General features: G+C 38.5%; 1 protein-coding gene across 2 annotated transcripts in view; it reads left to right on the top strand.

The window, feature by feature from the left end:
* The window catches only part of pigg (phosphatidylinositol glycan anchor biosynthesis class G), a 123787-nt gene that overhangs the window by 56399 nt on the left and 47963 nt on the right, over window positions 1-19425 (top strand). For both annotated transcript variants that reach the window (XM_060884711.1, XM_060884710.1), the window contains exons 7-8: window positions 6165-6382; window positions 15273-15557. In XM_060884711.1, the coding sequence (XP_060740694.1) occupies window positions 6165-6382; window positions 15273-15557 (503 nt within the window). The remainder of the gene's footprint in view (window positions 1-6164; window positions 6383-15272; window positions 15558-19425) is intronic.

The raw sequence follows: 19425 nt of genomic DNA, 5'->3' as shown, positions 1-19425 counted from the left end.
GTACAGAGGAGGTTGAGTGGTTATATCGGTGGAAGGATGTTGGAGAGGTTGCCGCCAGGTAAAGAGGTCAAGAGGAAGGCCAAAGTTATATGTATATGTTAAATGAGAACATTAATTGGTGCGAGAGTAGAGGATGTTGAGGAAAGAGTTAGGTGGAAACAGATGATTTGCTGTGGTGACCCCTAACGGGCAAAGCCAAAAGTAGAAGAAGAAGAAGACATTTATCAGTTTAACCCTAATGAGCAAGCAATGTGGAAAAACTCTCTGAAACAATTTAATAACTGTGTACTATCTGGTCAAACAAGTACAGTTAGGCAACCAGAAAATTCATTATATTTTCAATATAAAGTCTATTTTGTAGTTTTGAAGTTATCGTCTGTTCATGTAGGGCCATCAGCATCATTTGGTTGCTGCTGGTGTTTACAAAGCAGTCCTCCCTGAGACTAGAAGTCACTCGATTTCCAAAGCCTAGCAGATCTTGATGGATAAAGCATGTCTTAAATTATTCCTGTCCAAATATTCTGTCTCACTTGTATATACTTCACGCTGGAAGAAAAATATGACTGAATTTCTGACAAACATCATCCTAAACCTGTTGAAGTCTTTGAACCAAAGATGTTGTTAATTGTCGATTTTTCTTTTTCTCCAGACATAAACAGTAAAAAGTGCACCCAAACAAAAAAAGAGTTTCAGATCCTTCACCAAAAGAATCCTTTTGATATACAAAGGCATTGTTATTTTTTATACACTTTCATTTAATCAAAGTGAAAGATCTGATAAAATACCAGATGTGAGATTTTATCATGCGCGCCAGATATTAGGACGAGAATCATCTCCTCTTCCTGCATTGTTTAGGCTGCTGTACTGGATGCTAAAAAGTCATTTAAAAAAATGAGACGCAGTCTGCCATCCAGTCCTTTTTGTGTTTAGCTCAGCTAAATCTGGGTCAGCCCGATGGGAATGGGTTTGTGATTAGAGCTCGTTACTGTACAGAAACTGCCTCATCACTGAGATGATTGATTACTGTGATTAATAAGCAGATTATTCGCCACTGCTCTGTTTTTCATTTCTTTTGACCTGGAAAAGTTCTGCTTCAGGCTGAAATGCAAAATTTGTGTACATTTGTTACCATCGTGCCACAAGGCTAAGAATCCTGAAATGACACATCCAAAAAAAAAAAGAAGAAGAAAAAAGACTTGTTTATTGAAATATTTGGTATTGCAGATGCAAAAACTATTTAAGTCTTTTTATGAGAAGAACAGCATTTCTGTCTTCCCTCATGCCTTGAGTGTTAACTGAATAAGCATTTCTTTGCTCAGTGGCCTTCTGTTTGTGCCGTACGTTAAGCGGGTGAGCGTGCGCGGTGAGTCTGCTGCAGTCCTTGCAGGTAGAAAGTGCATACGTGATGGAGACTAGAGAGGACACCGCATATCAATGGGCTGCTGCACGTCACACTCCCTGCTAATCATTTTCCTTTTTTATGACATTACATGATTTATGAGAGGGGCGCATCTCCAGGGCTGAACTTATGAAGGCCGCAGTGCGTCAGTCCCTCTACCCCGCTCTTGCTCTCGCTCAGTCTCTCTCGCTCACAAAACAAAAAATGTATGGTCGTGCACTTCAAGTACACCGGCTGTGTGTAATGAATCATCCATGTGTCATTTTGCCATTGTTACGTGCAATAATTTTGTCTCTTGCCCTTACCATAAATTAAAGTGGTATTCTGTTAACTACTGTAATATTTATGTTTTGTCAGCTGAGGAAGTATTTAAGAAATGCGAAGGTGTATGTTGTTGTAACATGAGCTTGATCCTTCTGCTTTATCTCTTATCTTCACTTTGATGTGTAGTAATGCTTTGTATTGTGAGCTAAACCACCTCCCATGCCCAATCCATCCCTACCACAGCCTAAAATATGTTTGCTTGTTTGTTTTCTTTCATCTGGTTAGACATGAAGTTAATTCAAATAGCACACAAGTCAACAGAAGTAACTCACAGAAGTGGGAAACGTTCATGCGTGTGAAAGAAACCAACTCCAGCATCTAAGCGTCTTTGCTTTTCAGCGCTCAGCAGTTTTAAAGAAAGTCCATTATTAAAAAAGTGCACATAACGAAATCCTCCCTTATGTCTTTATGAATCTGCCACACCAAATTAGACAGCGCCATTATTCATACGCACTGATATAAGCATGCATACCTTCTCTTGCATACCTTTACACACTCATTCCTGGTTCCTTTTCTCCTTTAAATAAATGTGTTTTTTAAATTTTGCAGTTGTACCTGTCTTATAGGAGAAAAGTGTTTGCAGGGGCTGTGAAGTATGGTAGAAATTTACATATGATGACTGTTGTATACTTGAATATTCTTTCGAAATGTCCGACGCATGAAAAGAGCGAGTTGTTAGAAAGGCCAAGGAAGACAAGAGTGAAAACAATATACAGTGGACACATCGTGTGTAATAGGGACATTGTCTCTGATTGGCTGGTCTTGAATACTACAGCCTGGATGGAAATAATGGCAGTTTATGGGTTAAATAGCGGGGAGCATTACTTTCTCACAGGTCCAAGGTCTTGCTTTGATCCTGAGCTTGGGTTCCTGGCTGTGAGTTTCACTGCTTTCATCAGTTTCCACTGGTGTTACACCCCAGTTAGTGGTGTGTCTGTGTGTCTTTTGTCTTTTTCTCTTTCAGGTTAAGGTTGAGGAAGTTGGTGCATAGTTTGTGAGCACCTGGGTTTCGTTGCGAAAGCTGTTTTCTGTAGATAATGCTGCTTAAGAAGTTTGCCATCATATCTGTTTTATTTGGGTTATTGTTTAGTTTGACCTTGTGCATTTACACACTTGCTGAAAAAAAAACCTTTGGTTTATTTCTACATTTTCCCACTGCCATGAACGATTGTGTGCATGGCTTCCCATTCTGGATGAATTCTCAAGCATTGCGCTGTGTTACTGGGATTGGTTACTGATCCACACCAATAACATGGTTACTGAACGTGAATAAATGAATGAATGAATGAATGGATAAATGAATGAAATTTGAAATTAGGTTTTTTTCTACAGTTACAATAAATATGAATTGCTCTTGCAGCAGATTAAAATAATAGTAATATATTTAACTTTACTTACTGTATGAACAGCCTGAATAAACGAAAAAATGGAGTCTAGATCCCTCACCATTGACAGATTTTATGTTTAATGTTAGGACCCTTGATTTGTACTGAGGATGCCATTATGAGTGCGAGAGAGAAAGACAGACAGACTGGCAGGCAGGCAGACAGGCAGACAGAGACACACAGAGAGAGTGAGAGAGAGGGGGAGTGTATTAAGTCAGATGAGATCTATGATTGAATAGTATGCTTATAATTGCTCCCTCCAAGCATCGCTCTATATCTAGCTCTCCCTCTTTCTCCTCCCACAGTCCTCTCTCTCTGTGTCTTGTCCTGTTAAAACAAATATTCATTTGTAGAGTTCCTCTCAGAGGCAGTAATAATTAGCAGTAATGCAGGAGTGGGGTGGTGGGCAGTAACGATCCCATTTGGTCCTGCTAGGAAAGCCTTGACGCAGTACGTTCATTTATAGTCTTCCCAGTGATCAATGTAGAAAATTAAACTTTCATTATAAACGTCCAATAGATGACTCCACGTTTGAGAGACTTCTGGGATTCATAGACTGAGATTGAGTCTTAAGTGTAACAGCATTATTAATATCGTTATTACATTAGTGGATGTGATGGTAAGTCTAGCTGTCAGGGTGATAATTCTTCACTCTAGACACACAGACTAATGGGAAGAGGTGCACCTTTATGTTCAATAAAAGCTGAATGAGCATGAAACAATTGATTAAGTGGGGGAAAAATTAGTGCAATTATGGTATTGAATTACATTACTGCACAGGTTCTTGCACTATTATCACATCACCTTGACTGTTTAGACTATTCCCTCTGCTTTAGTTATGATTCACAGAATTGTTATCATATAAAATCCCTTTATTTTATCCCGAACTCGATTATGTCTGCTATCTTCAGCATTTTCCCATTACTTGAATTTATTGCTGTGTCATGGCTGCATAATCTTGCACTGTTGCCTCCTGTTCTATTCCCGCACAGTCTTAGTTCCCCCTTTTTCTCCTGCTCTATGAAGGACAGACTGGGTTAAGTCTGGATTAGCTTTCTTTGCATGTAGACTAAATGAGATGATCTTTCCCTTAGCAGGTGTTAGTTACACACTACACCCTGTGGACCTATGTTGAATATGGACCTATGTTTTGCTTGGTTTATGCAATCTGTGATAATAATAGATTATCCCCACCCCACCCCCCAAAACTGCCACCACCACCACCACCACCACCCACCTTAAAACATCCTCCGGTAGACTTCCTGGCTGATCAGTACTTGTTTCTGCTGTGTGATTCATGTTTTACACTCCAGGCTATTGTATCTGCTCTTCTGCACACTGCTTTGGCCTGCATAATGTGAGCCACTATTCGTCTCTATAAGGCCTTTATTATTCAAGCCAGGCGTCACACCGAAGAGATGGAGATCAGGAGAACCAGGCAGGAACTGAGTGTAATATGAAATTCAAAGAAGGAATAAGACGGCGGAAATATGCGCATGACAGAGTTTCAGAGAAAGCAAGAGACAGACAGAACGAGGAGATGTAATAGACTTTTTTCAGGACATATCCAAAAACAGGATCTGACTTGGGAGCCACATGAACTTCTTTCATGCATTCAAGTTTTAGATAATTTTCTGGCACCCTGAAATATATAACAGTTACAGTAATATTTAGAACAGTAACCATCATCAAACACCACCACATTCCGAAGTGCAACATCACTGTAAAGGTTGGTGTGGGTGAAACCGCTCAGTTTTGATTCATGGAAAGGATGAAAAAAATTGCACACAGATGATTAGATTTTATGTTGTTGTTAGAAAGATATCAAAACAGAAGTAACATTATAAGGACATGATCAAACACTGACAATGAAAGTGAGCCTAGTACAGAGCCTTGAGGTAGACCATAAAGATAACTATTCTAAATCATTTTCAATTCAATTCAATTTATTTGTATAGCACTTTTAACAATTCACATTGTCTCAAAGCAGCTTTACAGAAGAATAGAAACAGAAAATAAATAAATAAAGTTTAAAATTAACTTACTATATATTTCTAACATCTATCTTTAATGAGAAAGCCAGAGGAAAGAGTGGCAAGGAAAAACTCCCTGAGATTATATAAGGAAGAAACCTTAAGAGGAACCAGGCTCCAAAGGGAACCCATCCTTATTTGGGTGTATATAATAGTGCAACTGAGAGCTTGTGAGGAACTAATGGCTCAGCGCAAACTCTGAGCTCACCATGGACCCAACACTAATACCTTCCTGCCAAGGTCTTCAAATGGTTGCTGATAAAGACCAGAAAATGCAGCTGACTGACACAACAATGGTTCAAATAACGCATGACAGTCACCATTTTGGATGGTCCCAGTGAGGCCATCATAGTGTCCTTTGAAGACTTTGATGACAGTTGTCAGGAATCTCTTGCTCTTTGTGTCGAGCACAGTGTGCAGAGCCACTTACGGCACATAGCAGCCTGCAATGCTGCAGCTCATACTTCGTCATGCTTTTAGGTTTAATTTCCCTTAACTCATGCATTGTTATTTTGGTTCTTGTCCTGTCTATTCATCTGTATCCAATGCTTGTGTATATGGTTTATCATGTAGTGTGATGCAGCATATGTAACTAATTAGCAATGAACAGTGTCTCTAGCCCCAACAATCAGTATCATTCATTCCTACTGGTGCCATTTTGAACATTTTGATCTTAAAATCTTTGGTACTGGTCATGTGGCCAAATGAGAAAAAAAATTGTTTATAATTTTTATAATTTTATAATTAAAGCTGCTTAGAGGGAACAGAGAGACTTCTTGTACTGAACTGTGTGTGCTACATGAGTCTGACATGCCTGTTAACATTCTGGGAGTTGCCTGCTGAGATTGCCTTAGGCTTCCCACTCTGCTCTTGAACACATTAATGCTTTTTTCTATGTTCTCAAATGCACCACTGCTACCACAGAGTGGAAGTGTGCTTTGTCGCATACAGCCTTCTGTTGGTTAGAGATTGTTGTCTGCCTTTTTTTTTAATTATGCTAATTTCTTTCCGTGTTTCACACAGAGGACGGTTACGAGCAGTTTCGGATGGCAGTGAAAGCCCATGGGAGCTGGATGAAGCTATATGTAGAGGGAAACACATCTGAGGTGCTGAGCAACATGGCGAAAAAAGTTTTAAAGCAGTACCTGGAGGCTCTTCAAGCCATGAGCGCAGCCCTCAGCAAGCAGCTGGGCAAATACGACATGTACTCCATGATGGTGGGCATGAGCCTCATACTGCAGGTAATACTAAGAGGTCTCTTGCTTATTTCTCAATGAAAATAAGTATTTATCCTTCTTTAAGTTGCCAAGGACGTTTGGTGGATGTTTCAGTAATTATCTCAGATGCCAAGACTGGCTGAATCCCAATTGGCTCCTGACACTTTCTATAAGTACATGATATTGCTCGATAGAATTTATACTCAATGTAGTGCAGTATACTGTACAAGCGAACGGATTCACATAGCTGTATCAGGAAGTGTGCTGTAGACTGTAAACTAAGTCTATACTTGCCAGCTATTACACCCCGTCTGGTTGTTAATCTGCTGACATCTTTCCAGCTTTGCATCTTTTAATTGCTGAATACATGGTTACACATGCATAGATTATCAAATATCAAAGACTGTGCTTCTCAAAGCAATAGACCTTTTTTAACTAAAGAAGGGCATTGCAGAGGATGCATTTGATTGTTCTTGGCCTCAGTAGCTCTTCTCCTCTCCATCCAAGCCTACAGCCAAGTTATTACATGCTTCATTAGGCATGTTCTCTCCCCTGATGACCTCTGAACAACCAACCAAACAGAACAGAACAGCTGCAAACAATTGAATTGTAAAGAACATTGACTGAAGCTCTTTAGTAGGCAGCAATATGTGAACATCGAAGGCTATCATCATTTAAAGAGAAAGTAAAGGCGGGCCAAGTAGAGAGCCTTGTGGTACGGATATGTTTTCCCTTTCACACTAATGCTCCATTTACACATACAGTGACTTGCAGAGATGATGCAGCATCTACCAATGAGAGTGAAGACAGTTGCAAAGAAATGTATACACAAACACCAAATCTCCCACAAGAAAGTTTCTTTTAATAGCAAGAAATCTAATTTGATGAATGCTATTTGTGTTACCCACTGATAAACCATGTTACTATGGCAACCAGAAGCAGGAAAGCTTACTGGTGACTTCATAGTACAGTAACAAGATACTTTTAGTGATAAAATTGTGGGATATAAAAGATATAAAAAATATATAAAAGCGGTATATTGTCAGGCAAACATGACACTCTAGGATGCTTATGGAGCTATGGAGTTGGTGAACGCTGTATTGAACTACTCAGTGGTTCAAACTGATTTTCTGTAATCATTCATTATGTATCATTGGAACATCTGATATCTTTAGCAGTAAAGATGTTGAGCATTCTTAACTATTCTTATTTATTCTTCCTAACACGTGCCACAAATTTCACAAAAATACAACATTGAAAATTTAATAATAAATATAGACATCAGTATAGATAATCTTGTTAAGGCTTTGTTCAGACAGCAAGGCAAATCTGGTCTCTTTCTTAAATCCTTTGTTTAAACGGAGCTTCCACCATTACAGATGGCCAAACCTAATATATTTGGACTGTACTGTAGTTGCTTGCAAGTGTGTTGGTTGTTATAGAAACATCACTGGTGTTATGCTGAGTAGTTCTGGGCAGATGAAACACTTATGGAGATTGAGCCATGGCCAGTATCCAGTCATGGGGGGCATCTCAATCAGCCCTCTATTTCAGTAGTCAGGGCACTAATCAGGGAGTCATCTATTTTAAGGGCTGTCTCAATCACAATCATTCCATTGCATTGCTCCTGAAAAATATCCCATAATGCATCGTGTGATGACATCACATTTACTAAAGCATTAAAAAAAAAGTCTATCTCTATAAGTCTTCACTTGTAAGTACTGTATGTTTTTGCTGTTGCACTTAAATGTTTACTTACATTTTTATGACATTCGTTCAGTTTTTAAACTCATTTGACATTCTGAATATGGTTTGTTTATGGTTTGTTGATTTAAAAAAAATAAAATAAAATCAGCTACCTTGCCTGTGATATTGCTTGAAATCCCGTGACAGAAGCTTTGTAAATTTATATATAACATCCATCCATCCATCCATCCATCTTCTACTGCTTATCCGATTAATATAACATATAAAACTGAAATACTAATTATGTTTGAGGTTTTACAGTAACATGAGGGAATTAAAACGTTACCAGAAATTGTCCTTAAAGTGACTTAAAATGTTGTGAGCCAGTGCCCTGGACCTGTGTGTTCACTGTATACTGATTCACCACCTAGCGAGCTAGAGATCCGAATGAGACGCACCGATGGTTACGAATAAATTCATTTGACGAAAAGTGATGATAGCAAATTTGATTAGATCTGTGTGTTGAATCGTATTCTGATTATTTGAGTTTCAGTATGTTTTGTTTTTAAACATTTGGTGTACTGTACATTGCACAAAAACATAGTTAGATGTTGGCCTGAAAACAAATGCACAAAATAGGATTGGGTTGTTTGTCATTTTTATTGTGGATACTAAAATTTGGATTTGAAAAGTACAGCTGATTCGAATCTTAGTATAAAGATTAAAATGTCTGTTAAAGTTGTTAGTGACTGTGCAAATTAGGTGACATGTTTATAACCCATTATTGAACAAGCTTTAGGCATGCAGGTAAAACCTGTCACTGAATCTTGTGGTTTGAGTGTTAGACCCACTCCTACTGCCAAATAGGAGACAAGAGAAATTGTGTGCGTGTGTGTGTGCGTGTGCGTGTGCGTGTGTGCGTGTGTGTGTGCGTGTGTGTGTGTGTGAGATAAATTACCCTTGCTTGCTGAGTTGCAGTACTATGGCACATTGTCTAAGGAGTTTGTCCTGCATTGAAGGAACTTGAGTTCTACTCATGTTCTGTGCTCCTCACTAATAGCTACAGTAAATGCCTCATAAGGTAGTTTATGCATGAAATTGAGAGACTCATTTTACTGAATCGTTCAGTTTGTTTAGTGCACTTTTAAAGAACTATAAAAAGTATTTTTCTATATGCTAAGTGGTTGTTTTTTGGCAGCAGAATCAAGCTCAATTACTAAATAACTGGAAAATGATTTTATTTTATTGGCAGTACAGCAGAATGACGATGCATTTTCTCAGATTATTTATTTAAATAAAAAAGTCCTGTAGGTTGGAGCTCAAAATATCAATGATATAGTTTTGTATATTTCACCATAGTTTATAAAAAAAATAAAAAACTGAACGCAGCTACTGGTACATTTCAGTTTCATGGTTTACAAGCAATAAAAATCTTTTTAGACTTCTAAAATGAGACATTGCATGGTCTTTTACTTTGGACTCTGGACACACATAACAGCTCAGTCAGCAATATTTCCTTTCTAATATAAATGATGACAGTACAGGCTCTGTGTGTGTGTGTGTGAGCGTGTGTGTATGTGTGTGTGAGCGTGTGTGTGTGTACGTTCAGAGAACTTTGGCTCCATTTTGCACTCAATAATAAGAATAATTTGGCTCTGCTTTTTTTTGGCGCTGAAGTTCTTGAGTTGACCCTTCAGACAATGTTTTCTATCTGATAAGTTAAAAGAAAGCATTTTTCTGGTTTGGTGCCAATATAGTGCCAAGAAATGAAGAACATAGATTTCACTCTGACTGCTATTGCTTTGTTGCTGCAGCATGTCTTTTTTTTTTATGTCAGATCTCCCAAAGGAGCTGCTCTGTAAAGCTAGTCAGCAAGAACTGAGTTTATTCAGCAGTTCAGGCTAATGAAGACTTCCTCCTGGCTCGGGTTGTACAAAACATTTATACATATGGTTATGAAGAAAATGTTTTGTGAAGCCAGCAATAAGTATATTCCTGTGTCTGACCTTCATCATAGAAGTCGATTTTGTAAGTGGGGTGTTGTTTAATTTTCATGTTTATATTGAACAAGTGTTCCGGACAGTTTAGTTCTCTGATGGAAAATGATATAATGCTTTCTATGTATTAACCAAATAAAATTAAATTAAAAAAACTTTAGCTGGAGCAACTGAAGGTTAAGTACTACATTCAGCAATGAACACATTCATCTTAGGAAGGAGATAATAATTAGTGTGATATTGTTAAGAGACCATGACACTTTAGGATAATTATGCAGCTCTGGAGTTAGTGCAACTCTGCATTGAACTAATCATTGGTTGAAATTAATTCACAGTTATTATTTATTATGCATCACAGAACTTTGTTCAGTAAAAATGTTGACTAGTCAAATCCAAGTTCTGTACTGTCTAATGTATACAGAATGCAATGAAATTCCTACCTATTTTTATCTATTTTTCAATATGTGCCACCAATTTTTCATTGCCGTACATGTAAAGTCATATGCAAAAGTTTAGGAACCCCTGACAATTTCCATGATTTTCATTTATAAATATTTGGGTGTTTGGATCAGCAATTTCATTTTGATCTATCAAATAACTGAAGGACACAGTAATATTTCAGTAGTGAAATGAGGTTTATTGGATTAACAGAAAATGTGCAATATACATCAAAACTAAATTAGAGCAGGTGCATAAATTTGGGCACCTCAAATCACATCAATAATTAGTAGAGACTCCTTTAGCAGAAATAACAGCCTCTGGACGCTTCCTATAGCCTGTAATTAGTGTCTGGATTCTGGATGAATGTATTTTGGACCATACCTCCTTATAAAACATCGCCATTTCAGTTAGGTTTGATGGTTGCCGAGCATAGACAGCCCGCTTCAAATCACCCCACAGATGTTCAATGATATTCAGGTCTGGGGACTGGGATGGCCATTCCAGAACATTGTACTTGTTCCTCTGCATAAATGCCCGAGTAGATTTTGAGCAGTGTTTTGGGTCATTGTCTTCTTGAAATATCCCGCCCCGGCGTAACTTCAACTTTGTGACCATTTCCTCAATGTTATTCTCAAGAATTCGCTGATATTGAGTGGAATCCATGCGACACTCAACTTTAACCAGATTCCCAGTACCGGCACTGGCCACACAGACCCACAGCATGATGGAAACTCCACCAAATTTTACTGTGGTTAGTAAGTGTTTTTCTTGGAATACTGTGTTCTTTTCCCACCATGCATAACACCCCTTGTTATGACCAAAATGAAGCTGGCTTGTCCAAATGTGCGTTTGCATACCTCAAGCGACTCCTGTACAGCTTCACCTTGTGCAAAGTGCGCTGAATTGTTGAACGATGCACAGTAACATCTACAGCAAGTTGATGTTGTAGGTCTTTGGAGGTGGTCTTTGGGCTGTTTTTGACCGTTCTCACCATCCTTCGCCTTTGCCTCTCCAATATTTACGTGGCCTGCCACTTCTGGCCTTAACAAGAACTGTTCCATTTCCTCACTATGTTCCTCACAGTGGACACTAACAGCTTATATCTCTGCGATAACGTTTTGTAGCCGTCCCCTAAACCATAATATTGAACAATCTTTGTTTTCAGGTCATTTGAGAGTAGTTTTGAGGCCTCCATGTTGCCACTCTTCAGAGGAGAGTCAAAGAGAACAACGACTTGCAATTGGCCACCTTAAATACCTTTTCTCATGATTGGATGCACCGGTCTATGAAGTTCAAGGCTTAATGAGCCACCAAACCAATTGTGTGTTCCAATTAATCAGTACTAAGTAGTTACAGTTATTCAAATCACCAAAATGGCAAGGGTGCCCAAATTTATGCACCTGTCTAATTTGGTTTTGATGCATATTGCACATTTTCTGTTAATCCAATAAGCCTCATTTCACTACTGAAATATTACTGTGTCCTTCATTTATTTGATAGATCAAAATGAAATCATCTGATTCAAACACCCAAATATTTATAAATGAAAATCCTGGAAATTGTCAGGGGTTCCTAAACTTTGGCATACGACTGTAGCTGGAGCAGTTGAGGGTGAAAGGCTACATTCATTAGTTAATTGCAATTTATTACTCTCATGTTAGTGCAATCAAGCTGTCAGATATGACACGTGCAGAACAAAGGAGGACTAAATTTATTAAAATGAACATACAGGGCAAGCACAAATCATTTACAGCATTCATATAGTGTTAATTTCCTCAAACGAGACGAGGCGAAATATGTTCGTCAACAACCTTTTTTTTCATGACTAAGACGAGACGATAAGACTGCACCACTGTCCAAAAACGCTGACTAAGACTAAATTAACGAGCCGAAATGAAACGTGACGAGACGAAAATGTTTTGTATAAAATAAAAACTAAGATAAAATCTCTCTTCATTTGCATCTACAATTGTCTCTGCTTTTTCATCAGCTGTTACGCCTTTAAAATATTCAGAACGAGTTCGCCGCTTCGCGCTGTTTAGTGTGTGCGTAGAAAGAATTCGTCCACACGCCGCTCAAAAAAAAATCCACCGTCTAGGCTTTTTGTGTTAAATTATACAGTATTTCGTGTTGCTGTGCAGGCTCTTTTATTGTACATGACAGCTTATGTCCCGATGACCGGTCTTTGCATTACGATTAAAAGCAGTATCAATAAAGTAAAAAATTTGATGTGCAGTCAAGTTCGAGTGAAACATTTATCAGTAATAATCTCAGTAATAATGTGTTATTTTAAAAAAGACTACAATTTTTTGACTAAAACTAGACTAAAATTAAAAGACTTTTAGTCGACTAAAACTTGACTAAGATACCTTGAGTTTTCTTTTGACTAAAACTAGACTAAAATGACGAGACTTTTAGTCGACTAAAACTTGACTAACAAAAAAAGATATGTGAATGACTAAATATGATTAAAACTAACAAGGACATTTGGCACAAGACTAAGACTAAATTAAAAATAGGTGACGAAATTAACACTACATTCATACTAACTGTTAGGTCATGGGTTAAATTTTGTGTTCATATTTCAGGACATAGAACCAACTAGAAGAAAAGAAGCCTTTTTTGTCATATATACATTGCAACACAGTGCAATGCTTTTTTTTTTCTTTCTATTTAAGTGGAGGTCAGAGTGTAGGGTCAACCATGACAGAGAGGGTTAAGGGCCTTGCTCAAGGGGCAAACATTGGCAGCTTGACCCCCCAACCATTCAGGCAACGACTCAGAGCCTTCACTATTTGATCCACCACTGCCCATTTAAATTCATCCTAATTAAACAGCTACTAAATTCATTACACAACAGAGCTAGCAGGTACTAACTGTCTGCCTGGAGCTGGATTAATAAAACTGCATACATCTACTGATAATGAGACCAATTATGACCTTGAGCTGAGTTTGAGGAAGTGTCAGAGCCATAATTTCTAACCTCAGAGAGAAAAATACTGTTCATTTTTCTTCTCTTTGTGACATTGACTTGGTGGTCTTGCAAAATGTTTTTCAAGGGTTAAAATGGCTTTTTTTTTATCTGTCATCTTAAATTTTTATCTCCCCAGATGGCACATGAACAGTGCAGGTATGACCAATTCTTCAATGGCAGACCAAGTTAAACCTACACTAACACCTGTTGCCATCCTTTTGAGAAGATCTAGAGGTTTATACATTTTATACAAAGTGACTTTTTGATTGTTTAACCTTTTTTTACCAGGACACTGGCGTTCCTTTCCCCGTTGGAATGGAAACTAGCTTATTGGACATTTTCAATCAGTATAAACAAATGAATTATTTTATTGCCACAAGTCTGTTATAAAATTAGTCAGAACACTGCTGGCTTTCAGTGTGAGATGTTTTTTTTTTTTTATCTCTGTTTAGATAAATGAACATCTCATATAGCAGAATTGGGTCACCGTTCATGTTTTTCGCATTTTTTTTGGAATGTTTCTATATATATATCCTCTATTAGGCCAGGCGACAACAGAATTGCTTATAAAAAAAAAAAAATCAGTGAATGTCTACTTTCATTTAAGTTTTTAATAACCACTGTGGAGTGTGACATGTATAAACATATATATAAAATAAATAAATAAAACTGAACCCAGCTTAGACCATATAATGATGTCCCCTGATTTTTCATTCTTTCCAGCCTGCACTCTGTGCCTCTAGTCTGAAGCATATATGCAGCTGAAGAAACGTGTAGGCGTTCGCTTGGTATTTCTAAACACAGTTTAGCAATAGGTTAGGTGAGAGACTGACAGGCTGTGTGCAGAGACATTTAGCCTGTGGATCAGGCCCTGGGATTAGGCAGAAGATTGGTAGGGGAAGGTATGGTAATTGGACTTGCCTATTAATGTGTCAAAGGCAACTCTCCTGAAAGGCACGTTGGTCCTTGCTTGAGTGTCACTTCAGTCTAATCAGGAGGTTCAGTCTGGCAGGGCTGCTGATCACACTGAACGTATCAGCCGCACTGTCCGATGTGAACAGAATTCTGTGCAGGAATGGACAAATCACTAGAACAGGTGCAACAGATTTGGTGCCCTGTCTATTACTTTTTATTCATAGCTGACTGAAATGAGAAAATCAGAAAAAAACGTTATTCCTTATTGAGTTTCAACAAAATGTTTCATTTAATATTTTGCCATGTTTGAACAAATTTATTTCATCATGGTGTGCATAACTACTGTACAGTATATTATCCTCATTCCTGAGGTGCAATCTAGTTGTACAATGCAAAGTCCATTAAGACATGATTTACCAAGGTTGTTGATGAAGACCTTGCACAGAGACCTGATTTCAACCCCACTGAAAATATTTGGTGTGAACTGGAGCTCTGACTGTGTACCAGGCCTCTTCTCCTACTATCGGTGCCGGATCTCACTAATGCTCTTATGGCTGAATGGACAACTCTCCATAGCCACGCTATAAAATCTAGTGGAAAGCTTTTTTAGAAGAGTGCCGCTTATTTCCAAATGAATGTGGGACTAAATCTGGCAAAAAAAATAGGCAAATATGGTGTCCATAAGCTTTTGGCCAAATGTTTATAAAATGTGAATATACTTTATTATAGTATTACCTTTTTTATATAGTTTTTGTGTCTATTAAAAATCTGAAATACATTTTTAAAAGTCCTGTTGTATTATTCAGGAAATGAACATGACACAAAAACAGATTTGTGTACATTCTTTCTCATCTATTCTATACAATTAATGTCTAATTCCTTGATCTTCATCTTGCTGTAGATTCTGGTGCTGCTGTTGTTGACCATGCCAGAGGCTCTGAGCGGCGCTGCATGTGTGGACGTTCCCCTGGCAACCACTTTCCTCTCTTTACCCTTCTACCTCCTCATCCTGCTTGGTTCCTCTGTTCATGTGCTGGTGTGCACTTCGTCCGAGGCCTCCTGCTACTTCTGCTCGCTGCCCTGGCTCCTGGCCTTTATCGCCATCGTCTTCTCCTCAGCTTTGTTTTGCTCTGTGGTGTCCATGGCAGCCAGACATGCACTCAAAGTCGATAACAAGCAGCCCAAGGTGAGTGACACAGAAAAGAAGCGGGAAAGGCAATGTCGGATTGGGGTTGTTAGTTTCAATCTACTTTGGTTTGGTTTTGTATTACCTGAAATTCCAAAGTTTGTTTTGAAATTGCAAATGTTTGTCAAATAACACAAAAGAGATGAATTCAATATCCAGTCTGTAAACCTTGCAAGCTGTTTCTCTTTTGAAATTGTGCAAGGCTTTGGTTTAGCATTGAAAGCCTGCTGAAAGCTCTTGGAGGAGATGCGAATAAATGTTATACCACAGATTCTCTCATGCACAAGGAAAAAAACCAAGAAAGGAGACAGACTCAAAAGGGAATCCATTCTCTTCTAGATGACATTGGATAGTGTAAATATAAATCATTTCCACAATTGAGTTCTAAAAAATTGGATAAATGTGTTGAAAGGGCGTTTATCATGAGAATCGTCACTTCTTTATGATTACAGCAGCAGTTCTTAGGCATTAGTTTTGCTGAGACAGCCTCCCTACTACAACGGCATCATTTTTTCCCCCTTTGTTCATGTAACAGTGTATGAGCTGAGAGCGAGATCTTGCTCTTTAGGTGTGTGTGTATGTGGCAACTGAAGAAGAGTTGTGTTTCAGTCTGCTCTGCTGCTCTGTTCTGGTTGTAATGCATGCTTGGGTTGCCTGGTAATTGGTTCACCTTTTGATCTGTGAGGCAGATACAGTAAGTTGCAGTGCTTTATAGTTACACAGCCTGACTTTCGTTTTTTCACCTTCCTCTAGCTTTTCAATGCCACTTCTTTTTAAAAGTAAAGGTCTTATTAAATAGCTGTTCCTTCCCCCTGTGAATAGGCTACCCATAAAAAAACTTCTGTCTGCTGAACATCCATTGTTAAAGGGACAGTGGAACTAATGTTACCTGAATCGGTGAACAAATTAACTTAAAAAGAAAAAAAATAGCCTAATTACAGCTTCCAAGGTGAACAGTCTCTTTTGTTTGCCGCTCTTTCCCGTCTTTCACCATCTTACTCTTTTCCGTTCTCTCTCTCTCTCTCTTTCTCTCTAAGATTTTATGCAAAAGGATATACAAAGCAAGGTACAGATGAAAGAGAGACTCTTGAGTTTATATAATGATATAGGGATGAATTAGGACTAAAACACATGCAGAATAAGTATTAATGATCTGGCTCGTCATGCTTTTTGAAGGTCATTTTCACCCTGACTGAAAGTTGGCAAGAACATTGATGACTCATCCACTTTTTTCTTTCCACATACGAACCTGGCCAGAAGTGTCTGATGAAATTAATTGGCCTGGTGACAAAAAATGAAAAGCAGCTCACACACACAATTTATGTCTGATTATTTAAGTGGATGTTGCACATTACCTCGATGGAAATAAATTAACAGTAACGTATATGCCAGAATTGTGAATGCCATATTTCTCACAAAACTGATATGTTTTTAAGGTAAACGGATTAAGTTTTTAAGTAAAATGCTATGAATCCTACCAATGTTTTGTCATTCTTTTATTCACCTGTACTGTAGCCTTTATAGGTGAAGATCTACTTTTAGTTTTTAGTGAGCTGGTTTACTATCAGCAGGCATTTCCTTTTTTTTTTTTTTTTTTTTTTTTGGAAGAGACCGAGAGAACAGAGAGAAACAAGCCAGGTTTCTTTACTCTGAGCCATAACAGCATGAAGAAATAGTTCTCTACATGTTAACAGCACAAATTCAAATTATATTTACAGTTCAGGCTAAAGGTGTACATACACCTAGGCTAAATATATCCAGTCTCAGATTTTCACAGGCTCACACATTTCATGTTACCACACATTTCTTCTGGCAAGTCAACCTGGGCCTCTAATATGCTTACATCAGAAGTCATTTTAAAACAATATATTAGAGACAGATTTATTTCAGTTTCCCAACTGACTGTCTCTACAGAATGATATTTAGAATCTTCTGATTGGAAAGGTGTCATAATTCTGAGTTAATTAGTTTACCTGTGACTATAAAATTTCCTTTTCGAGACAATAGCTGTCTCCAGATGATCCCTAGTACCTAACTTTACATAGAAAAGCAGTACACGAGAGAGGTTGTATGTCTGAATTATCAGTGTTCATAAAATAGTAGGTGAGAAATACCTGAATGAGCTACTGCTTTCACCGAGAGGAACACTGGACACTAACGGGACTGGCATGGAATCAAAAGCAGCATGTCAGTAATGCTACAGATATTAAAGGCTGTTCCTTTGAGGTTAAAGGTAGGGTCTCCGTTGTTTGAGAAATGCTTCAGAAAACTGCGTTGGGCCACCAAACAAAACAAAAACAAAACTAAAGTGTAGCCAATGAGCAGAAAGGGCCGTGTCTTGTCAATATGCAGCAGAGAGTGTTCAGTGCGCATGTGTGACATTAGCAGAAAGCGGTTTTAACATTGACATGGAGGATAAAAACAAAGAAAGAAAGCGAAGAAAGGCTTAAGATAAGGCAAGAAGTAGGACCCGTGTTAATATAGGATCAGCTTTCCAGTGCTGGAGAGAACTGAAGGAGCGGGAAGTTGACGCATATTCACAGATTGGAGTTTCCCGAGTCAATAACTCCTGAGATAAACGCTGTTACTACACAAATAACACCTCTTTTCTATCGTAGTAATGTAGAGAGGCAGCTACAACCGTGTTTTGTGTAGTAACAGCGTTTAGCTCAGGAGCTATTGACTCGGGAAACTCCAATCTGTGAATATGCGGCCAACTTTACTTAAGACGCCGAGGTTGCTTTTTTCCTTCTCGATAGGTGAATAATGTTGGTTTTGCTTTGTTTCACAGAACTAATATATGCCGTTCTTTGCATGATTATGCTTGTGTCATTTTTGTTGTTTGTTTATCTGCAATCGTATTGTTCTTCCCTTCAGGTATGATAAAGTCACATTTCTTTCCATTAGTTGCCTGGGTTACATATGTATGTGTGGGCGGAGCTATCAATACAGGGGTGGGACCCATTTGGGTTAGGGGCGTGTTTGTTTTGGTGATTTCAAATGTCAACATTGGCTTTCAAACAACGGAGACCCCACCTTTAAAGCACACTTGTTTAACAACACATAAGTAAATTGTTAACTTGTTTAAAGATTTTTTTTTTAAAAAATGCCAACGTTGCAGATGTATTATGTCTAGATTTTGTTCATTCTACACACATGTATGTCCTGAATCAACGGCCAAGCAGCACTGAATCACTTGAGTAGGCAACGTCACACTAACACATTTCGACTCGACTAGTTACTGTGTCCCAATTGGCCTACTATCAGTCCTAAGAAGTATTTAAGGTTAGAATTAATGTGTCCCAGATAGTAGTATGTTAAAATCTTCTTCTTCTTCTTCTTCTTTCGGCTTTTCCCTTCAGGGGTCGCCACAGCGAATCATCTCTCTCCACCTAACCCTATCTTCTGCATCCTCAACACTTGCACCCACTAGCTTCAAATCCTCATTAATTACATCCATATACCTCCTCTTTGGCCTTCCTCTTTGCCTCCTGCCTGGCAGCTCCATGTCCAACATTCTCCTACCAATATACTCACTCTCCCTCCTCTGAACATGTCCAAACCATCTTAATCTCGCCTCCCTAACTTTGTCCCCCAAACGTCCAACATGGGCTGTCCCTCTGATGTACTCGTTCCTAATCCTGTCCAATCTTGTCACACCCAAAGAGAACCTCAACATCTTCAGTTCGGCTACCTCAAGCTCTGACTCCTGTCTCTTCTTCAGTGACACTGTCTCTAAACCATACAGCACGGCCGGTCTCACCACTGTCCTGTACACCTTCCCCTTGATTCTAGCTGATATTTTCCTATCACACAGAACTCCTGACACCTTTCTCCACCCACTCCAACCTGCCTGCACTCGCTTCTT

Source organism: Tachysurus vachellii, chromosome 13 (genome assembly GCF_030014155.1).
Source record: "Tachysurus vachellii isolate PV-2020 chromosome 13, HZAU_Pvac_v1, whole genome shotgun sequence".
NCBI lineage: Eukaryota > Metazoa > Chordata > Actinopteri > Siluriformes > Bagridae > Tachysurus > Tachysurus vachellii.
The sequence above is the reverse complement of the archived record's forward strand: the minus strand, read 5'-3'. Positions and strand labels throughout refer to the sequence as shown.